The 18,917-nt window shown below is 34.2% G+C and overlaps 2 protein-coding genes and 1 long non-coding RNA gene across 3 annotated transcripts; 1 reads left to right on the top strand and 2 right to left on the bottom strand.

Annotated features, from left to right (window-relative positions):
- Positions 1–121: 121 nt before the first annotated feature.
- LOC110703868 (glutathione S-transferase T2-like) lies at positions 122–1,081 on the top strand. Its single transcript, XM_021881646.1, has one exon. It carries the CDS (start codon positions 122–124, stop codon positions 1,079–1,081), a length of 960 nt encoding a protein of 319 aa, XP_021737338.1.
- A 3,240-nt stretch (positions 1,082–4,321) lies between these two features.
- LOC110703926 (2'-deoxymugineic-acid 2'-dioxygenase-like) lies at positions 4,322–7,095 on the bottom strand. The gene is made up of 4 exons (XM_021881721.1): positions 6,813–7,095; positions 5,601–5,851; positions 5,019–5,340; positions 4,322–4,721 (listed from the first exon to the last, which is right to left on the bottom strand). Exons 1-4 carry the CDS (start codon positions 7,032–7,034, stop codon positions 4,464–4,466), a joined length of 1,053 nt encoding a protein of 350 aa, XP_021737413.1. The 5' UTR covers positions 7,035–7,095; the 3' UTR covers positions 4,322–4,463.
- Positions 7,096–15,874: 8,779 nt separating this feature from the next.
- Positions 15,875–18,518, bottom strand: LOC110703925. The gene is made up of 5 exons (XR_002507798.1): positions 18,286–18,518; positions 17,862–18,050; positions 17,623–17,785; positions 16,847–17,512; positions 15,875–16,188 (listed from the first exon to the last, which is right to left on the bottom strand). It is a non-coding gene; the product is annotated as an uncharacterized LOC110703925 (long non-coding RNA).
- Positions 18,519–18,917: the final 399 nt, after the last annotated feature.

Raw genomic sequence — 18,917 nt, 5'->3', positions numbered from 1 at the left:
GCCAATAATACCTCCAAATCAACCATTGTCTAACCAGTTCCCACAAAAATTTCAAAACCAATTTCAACAATAATTTTTGCAACAATTTCCCCAAAATTATTTATCTAGTGCAATGTTTCCAATGTCTCAACATTTTGGTAACCAACTAGATAATAATCGAGCAACTCCTGGCGGCGATGGAAGTAGTAACAAAACTCCTCCCGAAATCAATGCTACTGATGATGACAATGACGATGAAGAGGTTGACGTGGTAGATCCAAAAGGGATCAACAACGCTTCCAGTAGTAAATGGGGAGCACAAGAAGATGATGCACTTGTATCCGCTTGGATTCATTGTGCGATTGATGATCCAGAAAAGGCGACAAATCAGACTTTAAGGGATATGTGGAAAAGTATATATGATTTGTATGAGCTAGCTAGGGTAGAAAAGTCTTCTATCATACAACGTAGGACTTTGAGAGCTATGAAAGGTCGATGGGGTAGAATTAACAAAGAATTAAATATATGGGTCGGTTGCTACGCGGAAGCACAACGTAGAAATGGGAGTGGTACCAACAACCACAATGTTATGACTGATGCTCAAGAAATGTATAGAGCAGCACAAAATGGAGCACGATTTACTTTACTCAGTGTGTGGGAAGAGCTGCGTAAATGTGATAAATGGAGGCCAACAAACAAGCAAGTGCCGGAAACCAGTGAAAGTGGTAGCTCCAAAAGGTCAGAATCAGATACTCTTACAGATGACGGAAGGCGTGGACGACCCGATGGGGTGAAAATGGCTAAAAGAAAAGGTAAATCAGTTGCTAGTTCTGGAATTAATAGTTTAGATTCGTTTACCCAAGCCCTATCAAAGATGAATATGATGAAAGAGCAATACTTAAATGTTGATGAGAAGCGAGCAGATGTAGCAAAACAAATGTTGGATTATCAAAAGGAGCGAGATGTCATGAAGAGACAGAGAAAAGAGGAGAAGAAGAGGTTCAAACTATTCAGTGTTCTACTTGCAAAATCACACCTCACCGAAGATGATGAAAAACTTCTTCAGAAACTAAAAGAGGAATTTAGCCATCTCTTAGGTTAGTTTGAGCGTCTTTTAAGTTAATTTAAGCTTAAATTTGTAGTTTTTCTTAAGTTATGATGTTTAGTTTAGGAAAAATGGAATCTAAAAATCCAACCTTTGGCCGGTCTGACAATAAAAATCTAACCTTTAAGTAATCTCAGAAAAATCCAACCTTTGCCCCCACCTTCTCCAACAGACCCATTACCTGTTGATGACCGTTTTTTGTAAGTTATGTGCCACCTGTCAGTCGTTAATTGGTCAATAATTTTTTTAATCATTAAAAAAAAAACAGAAAAAAAACCACCAGCCACCTCCCCCAGCCCCCGCACCACCCCATCCACCTCCCCCACTCCCCTGTAATTTCCCCCCACCCCAACCAGCCCCACCATCGGGGTCGCCGGATTCCGACGATCTCCCCCCACCCCCTCACCCCTTGTCGCAACCTCCCCAACCACCAAAACCCCCTACAATCTAAACCCTAACCACCACACCAAACACCCTATTCGACCCTCCCAAACCGCCCGACCCCTCCCCGAACCTCCCCACCCGCCCGCCGACCACTTACCGACAACCCCTGACCCGTTTCCACCCCTCCCCTCCCCTCCCTAAACCCAACCCCGGTTTTCTAATATCCCTGACCTGTTTTTGGGGTTGTGGGTTCGATTTTGGGGTTCTGGGTTCTGGGTTTGAGTTCGGAATTGTGGGTTTTGGGTTGTGGGTTTGAGTTTGGGTTGTGGGTTTTGGGGTTCCGGGTTTAATTTGAGTTTGGGTTGTGGGTTGTAGTGGTGGGTGGCGGGTGGTGGGTGGTGTCGTGGTACTAGGTGGTGGTGTTTGGTGGTTTCGTGGTGCTAGATGGTGGTGTTGGGTGGTTTCGTGGTGATATGTGGTGGTGGTGATAGGTGGTTTTGTGGTGCTAAGGTGGTGGCAGAAGTGGTGGTGGTGTAGAGAGGAGAGAGAAAGAAGAGGAGTGAGAAGGAAATTAAAAAAAAAAAACTTTTTAATCGGTTTAACAAGTTAAAGGTCAAATGGACCTGTCAAAGAAGGTGGGGTGCAAAGGTTGGATTTTTTTGAGATTAATGGAAGGTTGGATTTTTATTGTCAGACCGCCCAAAGGTTGGATTTTTAGATTCCATTTTTCCTTTAGTTTATTAATTTGTAATGTTATGGTTATATTCTTTAATGTTGTAATGGTCTTATTATTTATTTCAGGAGTGTTTTATTTAGTTATTGTTATATCCTTTAAAGTTGTAAGTCTTTCATCTTCTGGAATGGGATGTTAGACATTATGTTGCAATTGGATGACAATCTGAGAACATTATCAATAATATTATCTACTAGATTACCGTGTGCCCATACATTGAATTGTAATTGGATAGAAATCTAATACTTTATCTAAAATCTGATCATCTAGAATTGTGTGCATTAACTTTAATTGCCATCAATGCCTTTAGGCAGTTGTCGGATAATGGCGTAGAAATCATTTTTTATTTTTTCTTACTGATTTATGGGTTTGACATTAGGGAAGACATTAATGCTTTTAGACAGCGGTTAGATAGTAGCGAAGAAATCTTTTATAAAATATTACTGAACATTATTTATAATGGCTTCTACGACACTGGTGGAGTATCAATGCGAGCACAACGATTAACCAATGAATCGGTTGTGGCTAATTTGAAAAGGGTGAGAGTTGAGGAGTTAGTGGTTGGTGTTGATGAAGTTTGCTCAATTTGCCTAGACAATTTTGGAAAGAAACAAGGAAAAGAAGCAGAAGAATTGGTGTGTCTATTACCGTGTAAACATGCTTTTCATGACGGTTGTATTGTTAAGTGGCTCAACCTTAACCACTTTTGTCCTTTGTGTCGTTTTGAGTTGATGGCTCATGGCTGCCGAGAGCTTGTAAACTAATGATTATGATTCAATTTAGTGATTAAATTAATTGTATTATAATCAAGATATTTTTTTTTATTGTCATTCTCTACACAAAAAGTTATTTTTTATGTCAATAAAAACTCATATTTTTGAAGTTCATGACTGCAGTTATGTTGTATTTAAGATTCATAAAACGAAAACCATAAAACTAGGGCTATCAAACGTGTCTTTCGTGTTGAGTTCGTGTTCTTGTCGAGTTTGTGTTCGTGTTGATGTTAAACGGGGTTATCCAAACCTAACTTGTCGGGTTGTGATTTGTTTTTAAAAACAAATATATACATTAAACAGGATTTGTTTTATTTTTGATTTCCTAAAAAAAAAAACGTAGTACTTGAAAATTTATAACAGGCCAAACGACATCTCTAAACCTTGGACTCTTGGATTTTTATTTAGCTCCATTCCAATTCGTATATTGTAGTGAACGCAATCGTATCTTAAAGTCCCTCACATATTTCTATGTATTTCTAGATTGTAGTCTGCAACTGTAAGTCTCGGAATCACATATTATGGAAGCTCATCAATCATCTGTGTTACCTTAGATCATCGTTTACATCTAAGTTGCACGGAAACGGAAAACGAAAACGAAGACGGAAACGGGAAAACGGAAAATTTGAAATTATGGGAAACGGGGACATGAAAAATCACATAAATAAAAGACATTTAAATGGAATGAAATACCAAATAAATTTGCAAGAAATAAAAACAAACAAATACTTCATTTTGTAAATTGCAAGAAGTTCCCCTTTCTTACAAATTAAATCCAAAAATAAACATCAAATTGGTGAAATTTGTCGGTGGTAGTTAGATCAATGTTGTTATAGAAAGGCGGTGACGGCAGTAAACAAGGATCTTCAAAAGCTTGGAAACGACAATTACATAAACAACCATGTTGCTTGACTGCTTGTAATTTTAAAATTTAAGGGTTTAAAGGCCTACGTTGAAATTCAGTTCAGTTCATTTCAATTCAGCTCCTAATTTCCTTCTCTTATAAAATATTCGTTTCAGTTCAATTTAGCTCAATTCAGTTCAGTTTAGCCAAGTTCAGTCAATGAGAACAGACCCTAATTGTTGTTTTTGTAGGGGAAACGTTAATAGATATCTTTGATTAAGTTTTCCATAGGTTTCTGAACTTTTAAATTATGTGAGACGCGTCGCGAAATAAAGAAATTCCATGAGCCGTTTTGAAACACGTTTTGAAACGCAAGACGTTTCCGAAACGTTTCAGAAACGATACGTGGGTAAATTCGAGAGTTTACGTGCTTCAGACACCAATTGCATCACTAGACACTTGTTGCATCACTAGACACTTGTTGATTTGAATATGACATTAAATTAAAACTTAAATGTAAATTGATACATCAATCCATCAATTAATTGTTCCATATTTAAATAAAGCACAATTTATTACGGAGTACAATATTTATAACATGATCGAATTTAAATATTAGAGAAAATATAGTGGTCTTTTAATCAATCAAGCTTTAAGTAGGAAAGTCTTCAAGGTTTGGTCAGAGCTTAATTTAAATGTACGTCCTCGATTGTGAGCTGCAAGTAGCTCGTGATAGTGAAGATCCCTGTATATTGGTGGGTTCTCATCATCAGTAAGTTCTTTAGCTGGTCCAAATAGTTGATCATCTGCCGGACATAGGAAAACAGCTGCACTTTCTCGAGCTACATTCTCGTTTGTCACTACCTGATGTTCACCGGGTTTAAGCTTTCCGTTGCTAACAACCTTAGAACAATAACACCAAAATGAAAGTGAGTAAAACAAAAAGTAACTGAAATGAAATACATACTTCTTCCTTTTTTTTAGTTGACACTATTTGACTTTTACACTATTCATAAACTCACTTTGACTAGCTTTTGTGATTTATAGTTGTGATAAAATATAATCAAGTGGAATCTTATTTGTATTTTTTTTTTTTGAGGACATCAATTATATTTTATTAATTTCAGTTTTAATAATTTAGTGTATTGGCAAGCGTGATAAAAGAAAGGTGTCAACTAAATAAAAACAGTATATACATACCTGCATGACATTGCCCAGGTTAACAACAAAAACATCAGGAATAGGATCAGCTGGGATCCATTCTCCATCCTTGACAAATTGAAGGCCTGCAATATCCCCTTGCATAACAATGGTTATGAGACTACGGTCCCTGTGCCTTCCGGCGGCTAGAGTAAGCTTAGGGTCCGGGCATGATGGGTAATGATTCACATTCATGTCAACCACATCCCCAACTTTTGCCTTTTCGAAATAATCAGCTTCAAGCCCTAGTCCCTCCGCAATCAGCTTTAGCAGTTCCTTTCCCACTTCATTTACTTTTGTCGTAAATTCTCCAATAACCTCCCTAAAAGTATTTATATTCAGTTCATACATACGTATAACTATATTATTGCGGTTGCATACTTGCATCGACGTATAATACTTTGATCCAGCCAATCATTAAAAATTAGTCATACGACATGAATCTATATAATATACTTGGTATGTCATATAGAACTGTAATGCGGAGTAGTATATTAAAATTTAAAATTAGTCATACGACAAGAATCTATAATACCATTGTACATAAATTTTTTTCGAACAATGATGTATACGACATCTTACCTGTAATTAGCGGGCTTGTCGGGCCAGTAAGGGGCGCATTTCTCAACAGGTAAGCATCGTTGTGTTATACCATCCCTCCAAAAGTGAAGGTCTTCTGCAAAATAATTATAATTGCTTGTATACAAAGTGAATATATCCTTACTATCGTAAGAAATATATTTCTCTTTATACTCCCCTGGAAGCTCGAAGAATTCCTTGATCACACTTCTTGCCTCATTAAGTAATTTGCTTGGCACCCCATGATTTTTAATCTGCCACCCAATTCATTCACAAATTAATTAGTGTTGCACAAAAATTAATTCAAGAGATAAAAAGAAATACAGTTATTAATAATATAAATGTAATTTAGGAAAATTGTATTTTTTTTTTTAAAGGAAAGATTTAATATCAATCATCAATCATCAATCAATCAATATATAATACTAAAATAGACACACATAGTGAGATTTTATCCTGCTCATTTTTTTATTTTTTTATTTTGTTTGACATATTCTTCTAGGAAAATATTTTATAATAATTCAAAATATCTTGACATTGGTTCATAATTCAAGGAAAAAAAAAACAAGACTAAAGTTTCCATAATCTTAACATTGATATAAGTATAAAATACAAGTTATATTTATTTTTAAATTAGTATTACAAGTGTAATTTTTTTTAAATTCAATAACAACTTTGTATAAAATTTAATAACAATGGTGCATTTCATGGGACTTAACCTAATGGGACTATATTTTTGTAACGCCTAAAATAGCATATGAGACTTTAAAAAGTGACGGGGGGAGTATTTATCATTCCCGTTTATTAATTAGCCAAATATAATTGATTGTGTTCCAATGTTTAATTTTACATACAATTATAGTTGTTACACCTCTTTTGGCTACTTAACGGCCTTTCAAATGTGTAACGAAGATTAGAGCCTTCTCAATCAATTATTAAATTGTTAAAGGACCAAGTCATAGATCGAGTTTAATTTCCTCTTTGGAGTTGACCATATATGCCCTAAATTTCACCATTTATTCATAGAGTTTTGGTTGAATTCGGATTGTCAGTGGTGTTCTCGATATAAGAGGGAGATGATGAAAATGGCATGGTGTCCGTAGGGGTAAAGTAACTTAAGTGAGTAAACCAAACATATAAGCAAAATATTTTTTTTTTTTTTTTTTTTTTTTTTGAAGGAAACACAAGATATAGATAAAGCAAAGAAAGAATGACCTGAAAGGCTCCAAGTTCTTGAGAAGCCTTAATGAGCTGGTGGATGACATCAGCACGAGCAGGATGATGAGCATCACCAAATGCATTGGTGAGGTCGATTAGAGGAACACTCTGGTTGGTTTTGGGAGCAATTCCATTTTCCCCTGGTCTTTTTTCAGGTGGAAATATGTAGCTTTTAGGCAACTTCTTGCCATCACTCCAACTTTGAACAAATAAATTCATTTTTACACTTTATTTGATTGATTTTCACTTTAGCTTCAAGGGTGGAGAGGAAACCTATTACATACTAGCATATTTATACTGAAAAATTAGAAAATAACACCATAAGAATTACAGAAATTTAATTATGGAATTCGTTAGTAGGACTCACTATCAGTGCGGAATACACCTTATGGCAAGTGGGGTTAAGTGACCCCACTAGAACATGTAAAAAAAAAAATATCCTTTAAAATTGATTTTTTTTTTCTTCTATAATATTCAGCTTTTTTTCCTATTAAAAATAACCTCTTGACCCCATTAAAATTTATCAAAGGTATTTTGACCCGATTAAATTTTTTTTTTGGGTCCACCAATGCCCACTATGGACACGTGTCAATTAGGTATTGGTTTTAAATAAATAAAAAGGAAAAAGGAAAAAAAAAACCTTAAAACCCTAACCCAGTCACTAGTCCACCATCAGCCACCCTAACCCCTACCGCCGGCAGAAAAAACCTAGCTGCCGGTACTGCTTGCCCCACCCAAAACCAGCCCAACCATGATCGTCAAAATTGCGCGACTCCATCCCTTCCCCCTCCCCAAAACCACCCAGCCCATTCAACCGCCGTAAAAACCACCCCAACCTTAGTCTAAAAATCGAAATCCACCGCCTATAATAAAACCCCCCTCTCCACCGCCCAAAACCCCCTCCTATAACATCAAAAATGACCGAAACCCCCTCCCCTAACAGTGCATACCCTCGAAACCTCCCCCATAACACCGTTGGACGGGGTTTGAATTCGCGATCTAGCGTCTTCTTCATCGTTGGTACGGTGCATGAGGTGGTGGGGCTAGGGTCGTTTTCGGAGAGGGGGGAGGGAGGAAGTGGTGGAGTTGGCAGTTTTGGTGGGGTCTGGGGGTTTCAGCGGTTGGATTTGGGCTGTCGGAGGCAAGGGTAGGTGGTTCCGGTGGTGGGGCTGGGTTAAGTTAGGGTTTACAATTCTTTTTATATATCTTTTTGTATACAAGTTGCTGAGTGACACGTGTTCACAGTGAGCCCCACTAATGAATTCCATCCAAGAATCCGTTAGATGGTGGTGAAATCATTTTATTTATTTTTTTAATTTTATGTTACTCTTTTTTTTTTTTTTTTTTTTTTTGGTGGTGTTGTGATAAAAGTTTGAGATTTTGTAGTGTTATAATCCATGTTTTGTGAAATTTGTGGTGTTAATTTCTAATTTTCCTATTTATAAACTACTCTCTCCGTCCCGTAATTCAGAGCATATTTGAGTTTTTTTCGCGGGAATTAAGAAAGTTGGTGAAAGTATATAAGTGCAGGTGGGGTTAGAGAGAGATAGAGAGAAAAATAAATGGTTGAGAATTATTGAAGAGAGTGAGAGAGAAAGTATTGGAAATCAATAACATAATACTAAAATAGACACCAGGAATGACACATGCATGTCATTTCCTGGTGCTGTATTTTCCCTCCAAAATGGTTTTTTAATTTATTTTAAGGGAAATTCTCAATGGTAGCCACGTACTATTGCTTATTTCCAATGGTAGCCAATTTTTTTTCGATTCTCAATGGTAGCCTTCAACTTTTTTAAAGTAACCTCATTTACTAAATAATGTTAAGTAACTGTTAAGTTAACTAGAGTTTAGAAAAATAATTGTTAAATTTAACTACAATTAAACATTTTTTTGTTCCTTCCCTTCATCTTCATGGCTTCCACCCATCCCTATTTTCTTCATCTTCTTCCTCCCTTCATGGATGTCGTCCCTAACTCTTTCCTCCGTTCTAGCCCACCGGCACCGGCCAACCCCCACCCAATGCCACTTCCCCCCGACATCCCATGTCCTCCTTTCAAACACATCCCCCTTACCCACACCCCCAAATGCACTCGCGATGGTTCCGTTCAAACTTTGGGACATTAATGGCGAAAACTCGCACGCCAGCAAAGTCATCATCTCGTCGAATATTGAGCAAAATTTGATCGTCTAAAAGAAGGAAATCGTTCGATAGCAACCCAAATAAGGTCCTATTCGTCTTTAGCAATTAATTCGGAGTTGGAAATTAGGGCTTGATTGAGTTGAAGTTTGATGAAATTGGGGAAATTGATTAAGGAATTCTACAATTTGCAAACACATTGGAAGCGTAGAGGTGATTTAACGGGTTAGCGTGAGACAATTTCGGCGGTTACTTCGTCATGAGTATCGCCATTGTTGCCTTAGCTTGAGCTTAAAAATCAGAGGGGGCTGGGGGAAGAAGATGATTGGGGTCTCGGTTAAGGGCTGGGGTAGAATTGGCGGTGGAGGAGATGGGGGAAAGGGTTGGTGGCTGATGTGAAGGGTTGTTTTATTTTTTATTTATTTTATTTTTATATTATTTTCACTTGTATTTTATTTATTTTTATTTAAAAAAAAAAAGTTAACCTTCATTTGAAATAAGGTTAGATTTAATAGAAATCTAACAAAACTACATAAATAAGGTTACAATTGAAACTTTTAAAAAGTTGGAGGCTACCATTGAGAATCGAAAAAAAAAAATTGGCTACCATTGAGAATAAGCAATAATTCGTGACTACCATTGAGAATTTTCCTTATTTTAATTTTTGTCAAATCTTCTTAAACAATCTTCTACAATACCAACAAAGATATTTGTTCCATATTTAGTTAACATATAAATTCCATATTTTTCATTTAATATATTTTCTACCTTTTATATGGTAATTCATTATTAATGCCCAAACCATGTGTCGATCAAAGTTTATCAACTAATTAAATTATTGTATAACTCTTGCTTTTGTATAAATTATAATATAACTTTTCAAAGATTGGAGTAATTCACAATAAATTTTGTTAAATCCGTGCAATGCACTGGATCTAATCTAGTTAATACAAAAATTAATCATTGGTACAAAAGGTGACGACAACCATAAAAAAATGGAGAACATTCTCAAATAATACAACCTTTTAACTTTAAACTCTTAATTTTGAATTCGCCAAAAAGAAAAACAGACTCTTTATATAGAAATTATATTGTGTGTGTGTGTGTATATATATATATATATATATATATATATATATATATATATATATTATATATATATATATATATATATATATATATATATATATTATTTCCTCCGTTCTTTTTTATTTGACGCGCTTTGAATTCATCTCAATAAGTATTATCATAATATGTAAATTTTACAATTTTTACTTATAGAAAATTAAAGTTATTGATCGTGAAAGTTTTGCATTGGCAAGCGTGGTAAAAGAAACAGGTCAAGTAAAAAACAACAGAGGAAGTATATATTTTGTTAGGAGATATATTTACAGACTTATCTCTAAGAAAAATTTGATTTTCTTGTTAGATTTACTCATTTGTAGTTATTTTCTTTAAGTTTTTGTTGTAAAAAAAAATAAAATAAAAAAATAAATAAATTATGGTTTGTGTTGAAAGGCATTTGTATCGTATTATCTTTGACAAAATATCTCCAATGTCCTTTTCATTTGTGTTTTACTTGAGGTTAGTAACGTGTGGGGCAGGTTGGTATAATTGCGTAGACAGTGATGGCCGATTGCCCGATTGACAAGGCCGTGTCAACGACTTTGAAATAGGCGAGCCCAACAAAATTAATGTTTATATATAATGTAAAATTTAATTGCAAATTTTAAGATGTATTATGGTGTACCTAACCACGCCTATATTTTTTAACATTTAGTAAAAAATCTGATCAATTGTAAATTCTGATTATGTAGTAAAAAAATATGAATATTGCAAATTTTGAACATTTAATAAATTTTTTTTGAACAATCGCAATGCACCACGCCAATACTTTTGAACATTTAGTAAAAAAGTATGAACAATAACAACTTTTGAACACTTCGTTAAAAAATCTGAACAATTGCAAATTTTGAATTATTACGAATCAGACAAATTTTGCAAAAAGTTTGTCTAACTCGTAATAATTCAATAGTTTGGTAATATATATTGAACATTTACTGTATAAAAGATGAACATTTCTTTATAAAATATGAACATAAAAATTGTATGTTTATGTTCAGTTTTTGTGACGTGTTCATATTTTTTAGTAAATGTTCTGGTTTTTTTTTGTGAAATGTTTAATATTTTTTTGGTTAATTTTTATATTACCACCCAAAAATGTAACCATTTTTGAACTAACCACCCGTTTAATTTTTTATTTTAAATTACCACCCTTAAATTAAATAAATGCTCAGATTACCACCCATTTCAAAAATTCGGTGAATTTTCTGTCTGTAGGCCCCACCTAACATTTATTTTGACCCTTTGACTGATTTTTTCCCCGATTTTTCTCTTTAAAAACGCTCTCCAAACTTTAATTCACATTTCCTTCACCAAATTCCACTAAATTTTACAGAGAAAAATATTATATTAATTCACATCAGCGGTTGCTACTTTAATATTAGTTATAGATTAATTTCATATGTTTTTTCAACTAATGTACATAAATATTCATTCATTAGTGGTTCTTACTATACATGCACATATGTGTTATTATAAAGGTTAGTATAATATATGATACTAGGTTGGGTTCCATGCCATGCATGGTAATTTTTAAAAATTAATATCAACTTTTCAATATAATTGGTTATTTTACGAAAAAATGTTAAAAAAAAAACTAAAATTTAATTAATCTAAAAATTTAATTAATATACACACTACTTTGTTGTGAATTCTAATCAATAAAAAAACAACTATTTTAATAACAATACTTTCTTGAAGTAAATTAATAAAATCTTTTTTAATTTTAAGTAATTATCTTTGTTATTAACATATATTAAAAAAATTGTTTTTGTAAGAGATTTTATGCTATAATTAATTTTTTTTTACTACCTCCGTTTCATAAAATATGCAACAATTTCCTAAAATGGAAACTACACATTATGTGCAACAAACTAAAAGTTTCCCCTTTTGTAAATTTTTTGTGTAAAATTATCACCATACCCTTACTAAGTTTTACTTAACTACAATAAATAACATATTAACTCTTTAACCCAAATTAATTTATCCTTAAATAAAACCCTAACCCACATTCTCTCTCCACCCTCACAACCACATCCACCACCAACATCACCATTTTTTCTCTCTCCTCCCTATGAACCACCACCAATAGCACGACACCACCACTAACTGCACGACACCGCCACTCAGATCAATTCCCTCTCATCAATCACAACCACAAAACCACCACCACCACGAAACCGCTGCCTCTATTTCCCCGTTCAAAGTTGTCATCGTTCACCCCGACCTTTCACGTCACTCTGCCAAATCGGGGCGATTTGGGGGTTTGCGATTTGGGGGTCGTGCGATTTTGGGGGTCTGCAATTTGGGGGTATGCGATTAGGTTGCGATTTGGAGGTCTACGATTGGTTGCGATTTGGGGGTCTGCGATTAGGTTGCAATTTGGGGGTCTGCAATTTGGTTGGGTGGGTTCGTTTGTGGTGGTAAGTGGGGGTTTTAGTTCTTTGGTGGTGAGTTGGGGTCTTGGTTCGTTTGTGGTTGGGTGGGTTGTTGGTGGAGGTGCGAGTTGGTTGGATGAGTTTTGGGTGGTTGTGCGAGGTGATAAGTGGTGGTGAGGTGGGGCTTCGTGTGTTGGTGTTCTGGTGGTGTTGGTGGTCTGGTTGTGGTGTTGGTGATCTGGTGGTTTGGTGCAGTGGTCTGGTGGTGGTGCGCTAGTTGTGTTTTGGGTGGTTGTGGTGGGGTTATTTACTCTCATCCAATTAATCACATGCCCTTTTGTTTACTAATCTTTGCTTAAGAAACTTTTCCTTGGGAATTGTGCAAGGCCCTTTGTTGCAGATTATTTAAAACGGAGGTAGTATTAAAAAACAAACTACTAAGGACATACTAGGTGATGACACATGTCATTGCTGGCATGTCTTTTAGTATATAGTTATTATTGATCTTTAAATTAAACAATTTTGGATTTTATGTATATCAGTATATGTAATTTTTAAGTCTCCACTTCCTCTATATTTAAATGCGTGAAACATTTTTGACTTTTTTCATTATTCATTTACTCGTAATTCACTTTGACTAATAGTTGTGATCTACATATAAGAATAAAAAATGGTCTTGCAGGAGCTTGTTAGAATAAATCGTCTCAATAAGTAGTTTATTAATATTCAATTGTAATAATTATTACTTATTATCATTCAAAGTTTTGCATTGACGTATGTGGATTAAAAAATGTTTTACTTATTAATATATATACAGAGAGAATATATTAATACGAAGGTACGTATGAGACAAATGCACAGTAATAATCATATATAATCAAGAAAAAAAAAACTATAAGTTATTTCTACCTCAGTTTTTTTTAGTTGACACATATTCATTTTTAGGAAGTTTATTTTTAGTTGAAACATTTCCTTTTTGGGTAGATTTTATACCTTGCTTTTTTAGTGTACCCTACATGTTAATCATTTTCTCCTATTCTTTCTCAACTCCTTAATATGTGTGCCAAAAGTTGAACGCATCAACTAAATAGAAACAAAGGAAGTACACAAATTCTTATATGTGGCTGCCCACACGGCGTGACCATCAATCAAAAGGGTTACTTCATTAGTGTTATAAAGGTTACTTGTTCAATGTTACATGGGTTACTTCGTCAGTGTTAGGGTTTAGTTATGAGTTACCCAGTCAGTATTTTAGGAGTTACTCGGTCAGTATTATATGGGTTACTCGGTCAATATTATAGGGGTTACTTTATTCTTTTACAATCATGTAGCCAGTCGCACACAAGACGCATTGTAGGAAGTATATACTTCCTATTTTTTAGTTAATGTGTTTTTAATTTAACACTAAATTAGAATAAGATTAATATTCATTAATCACATTTCAAACACAAAATTAAACAAAATCATAGAACAATAAAATGTGTTTTGATGATACTAAGGGTCTATTCTGTTCCGCTTAATTTTAGTTTAGTTAAGTTGATTTCAGCTCCAACCAGTTCAGTTTAATTCCCAATTTCCTTCTCTCATAAACAATTTATTTCATTTTAATTCAGTTCAACTCCAATTACTTTAATTCAGTTAAGTTCAGTTTAATGAATCAAAACAGCCCCTAATACCCATAAGTCAGAAAATTGGTTCAAAAGTACTAATGTATTGTTATACGCCAGTACGTATACTGCTATGACAATGATATACGTAGTACGGAGTAATAAACATTTTGCAAAGCTTTTAATTTTCAATTTTCAATTTTTTTTTTTTTTTTTTTAACAATTTGGTAATCTTTGAGGTTGTTATTTAATGGGTCCCAGTCCCAGCGTCCCACAATGAATTTCTCAAATTAATACTCGTAATTTGGTGGGATGGTGGCCCCCATATTTAATTCTCTTTGTTTTCTCTGTTCTACCATTTACGTAGTACTTCAGCAAGTGACGGATCCACGATTATCAAGTAGGATAGCACCACACTTTTGACAATGTATTAAATTAAATTATTGGAGTAGGATAAGACACGATTATCAAGTAGGATAGAAGAGCTCAATGTTGAAAGGGGATGAATATGCTCGAGGAGGCAAAAGTAAATTTCAGTGTCTTATAAATAAATAAATAAAAATAATAATAAAAAATAAAAAACATTGATGCTTGATAAAAAGAATCGTGTCTTGAAAAAGAGAGGCAAAAGTAAATTTAAGTGTCTTATATATAAAAAAAAAAAAAAAAGTAAATTTATGTAGGCTAAAGCGAAATAGTAAATACTTTTTACTCCCTCTATTTTTAAATTCTTGCTCCCTTTTTCTTGGATACGCATGCCGATACTAATACTTGATCACTAATGTCTTTAATTATCAATAACTTTAAGTTTTAACAATTGAAAATTAATAATTTATTCATTTAGATGATTCCAACAAATACCTACAAGATCATATTTTTTCTTATGTATAAGTCACAAATATTAGTTAAAGTAGGACAAATAAATAGTGCAAAAAATAAAAATGGAGCAAGTATTTAAGGGAGTATTAAACATTAATGCTTGATAAAAAGAATCGAACTTGCTAATTGCCAAACCTCCGAGCAACCCAGCATGCTTCTACAATTTTAACGTTGCGACAACGATACCAATGTGATTTACATTTGCAATTTTTTTAATAATTATACTAAAACAACAATTTTTTATTTATTATTAATTTTTATTTTAAAACCAGGGGTAGCACGTGACCCCTGGTTCCTTAGTAGATCCGCCATTTCCAGCATTAATAAGCTCAAAACATTTTCCCTTAAAAAAATAAAAATAAAAACAAAAACAAAGCTCAAAAACTTCAGCTTAAATGGAGTTTGGCCGCTTGAACCATTGATCAACGTGAGTCGCTTTTATGGTGAATTCCAAGCGACCTAATAATTAAGTTATTCAAATTTTGCAAAAATACAGTCAGTGTTCAAAACGAGCAGATTTTAAGTGGTGTTTCCAAACTTAATGTTTGAACAAATACAGGATTGAGCAATTACAAAGGAGAGAGACTATGATGTTTGAACTCTGAAGGCAGAGTTTTCCTAATCAAGTCCGTCGTTAAGTTGCGGATGTGACACGGCGTCAACTCCACCTGTAAGTCTGTGCTGTTACGTGGCTTCTTAGTCATGTTAGTTGTCCATGTCATGAGAGGGAATTTACAAGTGCATCCTTAAATTAATAGGATGAAATACCAATACAGCCCTTAGATTAACACATTATAGCAATCAAGAAGATTAACTTGAATTTGCCGATAATCGACCAGATTTATCTCACTTATGGATTATCATGCTGATATAGATTTCACTTCTAGGTACAGAGACCAACATGGGCAGTCAAGATAAACAACAACTTCAAAGGAAAGAAAAAATCTCAATAGTTTCATTATAAGTTGGGCGAGTAAATACAAATTAAAGGTGCTAACGTTTGCCAAAAGTTGCAAATAAGATACTAACGTTTCAAAAGTTGCAGATAGAGTACTCACCATATAATTGACCTTCTACAACAGGTTAACCAAACAAAAAAAAAATGAAAAATAAAATTCTGACATTAATAAAGAGGGGACTGAAGTTTGCAATTGTTCAAGATATCTATCAGTTAAATTATAGCTGGTACAACTCCAAAAAAACTGACTTCCATATATACTCATATAGCCATCTTGTCCACCTTGCATCTATTGAAAAAAAAAATCAGAAGAAGCAATTACAAAAATTACAGGAAATACAAAATACAAAGTTATTTTTTTTAAAAGAGTACATGTCTAAAAGTTACAGGAAAATCAACAAAAATAAGTCTAATTATTAGTTTCGGTAACAAATCAACAAAAATAATAATTTCACAGCTAATAAGTCTAATTATAAGTTTCGGTAACAAATCAAAATTATCTTCAAACAATTCAAATTCAGAAAACAATTTGAAAAGATAAATTTGTAGATAGTAAGAAATCAAATTACCAGAAATAGATGAATAATCACTGGAGTAATTGGATAGTACGGAAACAATCGATTTACTTGAGCTTCCGCAATTGTAAATAAATGAATTAGTGTAGAAACAGAGAATATTGGTCTTATTTATTGATACAATGAGCAACAAATATATAATACAATGTCTGACTTCTACTAAGCCTAGTCGAATACCACTAGCTAAAGCATGGGCAAGAAGATAAATATAGGAAATAATATCCTAGAGAACCAATTTATATCCTTGATAATCAAATATCCCCAAATCAAATATACTCCCAAACATTTCCCTAAAATATATCGTAATAATTAGAAACTACGTTAAAAATTAAAAAAATGCAATTTAATTAAATTGGGTGAAATTAAAGATACCTTTGGGAGAGTAATGGAAATGGGAAGGTTTTAGTTTTCATAGAAGCAATTGAAGAACAAGTAAAATAGGTTGAAATTGAAGCTGCCACCATTTTCGTGATTTCTGGGTGCTTGGAAGAGTTAGTGTGTTGAAGAGGGAGAAAGGTGAAAGGTAATGATGTTTTTTGTTTCCCAATGTACAAATTAGCCTTTTTTTTTCCTTCCTGAAGCACACGTGTTCCTATTTAATTATTTTTCCTTTTTTTGATAAACCAAAAACTTGTTCCAACCGTTTTAACAAGTTTTCACCGGATTGTTTACCTCCTATAACAAGTTCAGTACCCTTTGTGCAACTTTTGAAACGTTGATACCTTATGTGCAACTTTTGGCAAACGTTAGTACCTTCAATTTACATTTACTCTAAGTTAGGCTTAAGCCCTAACTGACAATGCTTGACAAAGATGTAGCGTTCCACAATGCATACATTCGTGTCAGAAAAGCCCTCCTATGTCCTTCGTTGAATAGTGCATTCAAGCCCGCAGGAAAGGGGGACAACAGAGATAAAGGACGAATAAGCAAGATAGCAAGAAAACTCCCTAGAGAAATCCAGTAAAAGTGTACAAGCGTAAGGCAGGTGACAGAAAGGTAAGCCAAAATGATGATCAAGATGAGCAGCTGCAAAGTATCCTGAACAGCATAAGCATACAGAACATATCAGAATCACATTATTACAGGAAAAGTTCTACAGAATTGTTTGAAAAATTTACCAATACACAACACAAACATACTGAACAAACCTGGCAACCAACTGGCCTAGTGTTGCGCAGAAACAGAGAAAATAGAAAGAAAATGTCCCTTTGAATTCCAGAGATCCCAGTGTGGCATGAATCCATGCTGGACTGTCCTCAACTGAGCATTCAGGCCAGCCACCAAATGACTCCATACAGAAGTTGGGACATGCTGAAATAAATATGGGTCAAGGTTATACAACGCATCACATATCACTAATGAATTGGGAAAGGGGAAGGTGACACACCTGAGCCATCAGATTGGTCTACAGTGCATCACTATGAAGACTATACGGAGACATATAACAGCCATTGCCACCAAAAATTATGCACAAGGGAAACCTCTTTTGTATGATTGACACAATATCTACACGATTTTCGTCACCACTAAGAAAGAAATCAATATATGCAACCATTAAATCAGGTGTTCCTCCAACCTACAATGATACCATTATAATCACATCATAGATAACCTTGAGGAGAAGAGAGCTCAGAGAAAGCCATTTCAAATTTTGTTAATCAAAGCCTTTCCCTGTTTACCTTCTCATACACATTTACTGAAACGCATATAATTAGAAACTTCAAGGTGAAGAAAAAGTTGACATAGGAGTTCGAGTAATTGCTTAAGAGTGACAATTTTTTTCTTTTTTGAAAACTACACGTAATGATTACCTTCATTCCTTTGTGCAATGCCCTTGCTCAGCAAGAGCGTAGACACGAATGGTTATATTCAGACTTGACATAATCCTACAGAAGTTGGATTTTAATTCTACGACGCCATTGTTTCCATGACCAAGCACAAGGATAAGCAAGCACTAAAAGAATACTGTGAACAGAGCCTTCCCACCAATCATATGCAGCAATAGAATTGATCTCATCAATGAATCTATTAAAGGCATCTTCATACCTGGATAAAAAGTAAAAACTCCCATCAGGTAATGTAAATGCTGAGACATGAATCATATGATTATATGAATTAGGTTGACCAACATAAAACTATCAAATTCATATTCTATCAATTTTCAGCAAATAGAAAGATTATCAAGTCATACATCAACATTGCTAATCTTCTAAGTTTTAAGGCTATGTTCTCTTCAACTTATTTAAGGTGCTCTGGATTGAATTTTTAAAGATCTGGCTACTCTGGTCTAAATCTTTCTGGTATGAAACTGTCTAGTCTGGTCCAGTAAAAAATTATTGTCTTGTTTGAGTGGTTATCTTTATTGATAAAATTGGGAATGAATTGTGAAATTCCTCTTACCTTTGATATTTCAGATAGAAGTATTTATACAGCCTATTAAGTG

Source organism: Chenopodium quinoa, unplaced genomic scaffold (assembly GCF_001683475.1).
Source record: "Chenopodium quinoa cultivar QQ74 unplaced genomic scaffold, ASM168347v1, whole genome shotgun sequence".
NCBI lineage: Eukaryota > Viridiplantae > Streptophyta > Magnoliopsida > Caryophyllales > Amaranthaceae > Chenopodium > Chenopodium quinoa.
This window is presented reverse-complemented; position numbering and strand designations above follow the sequence as displayed.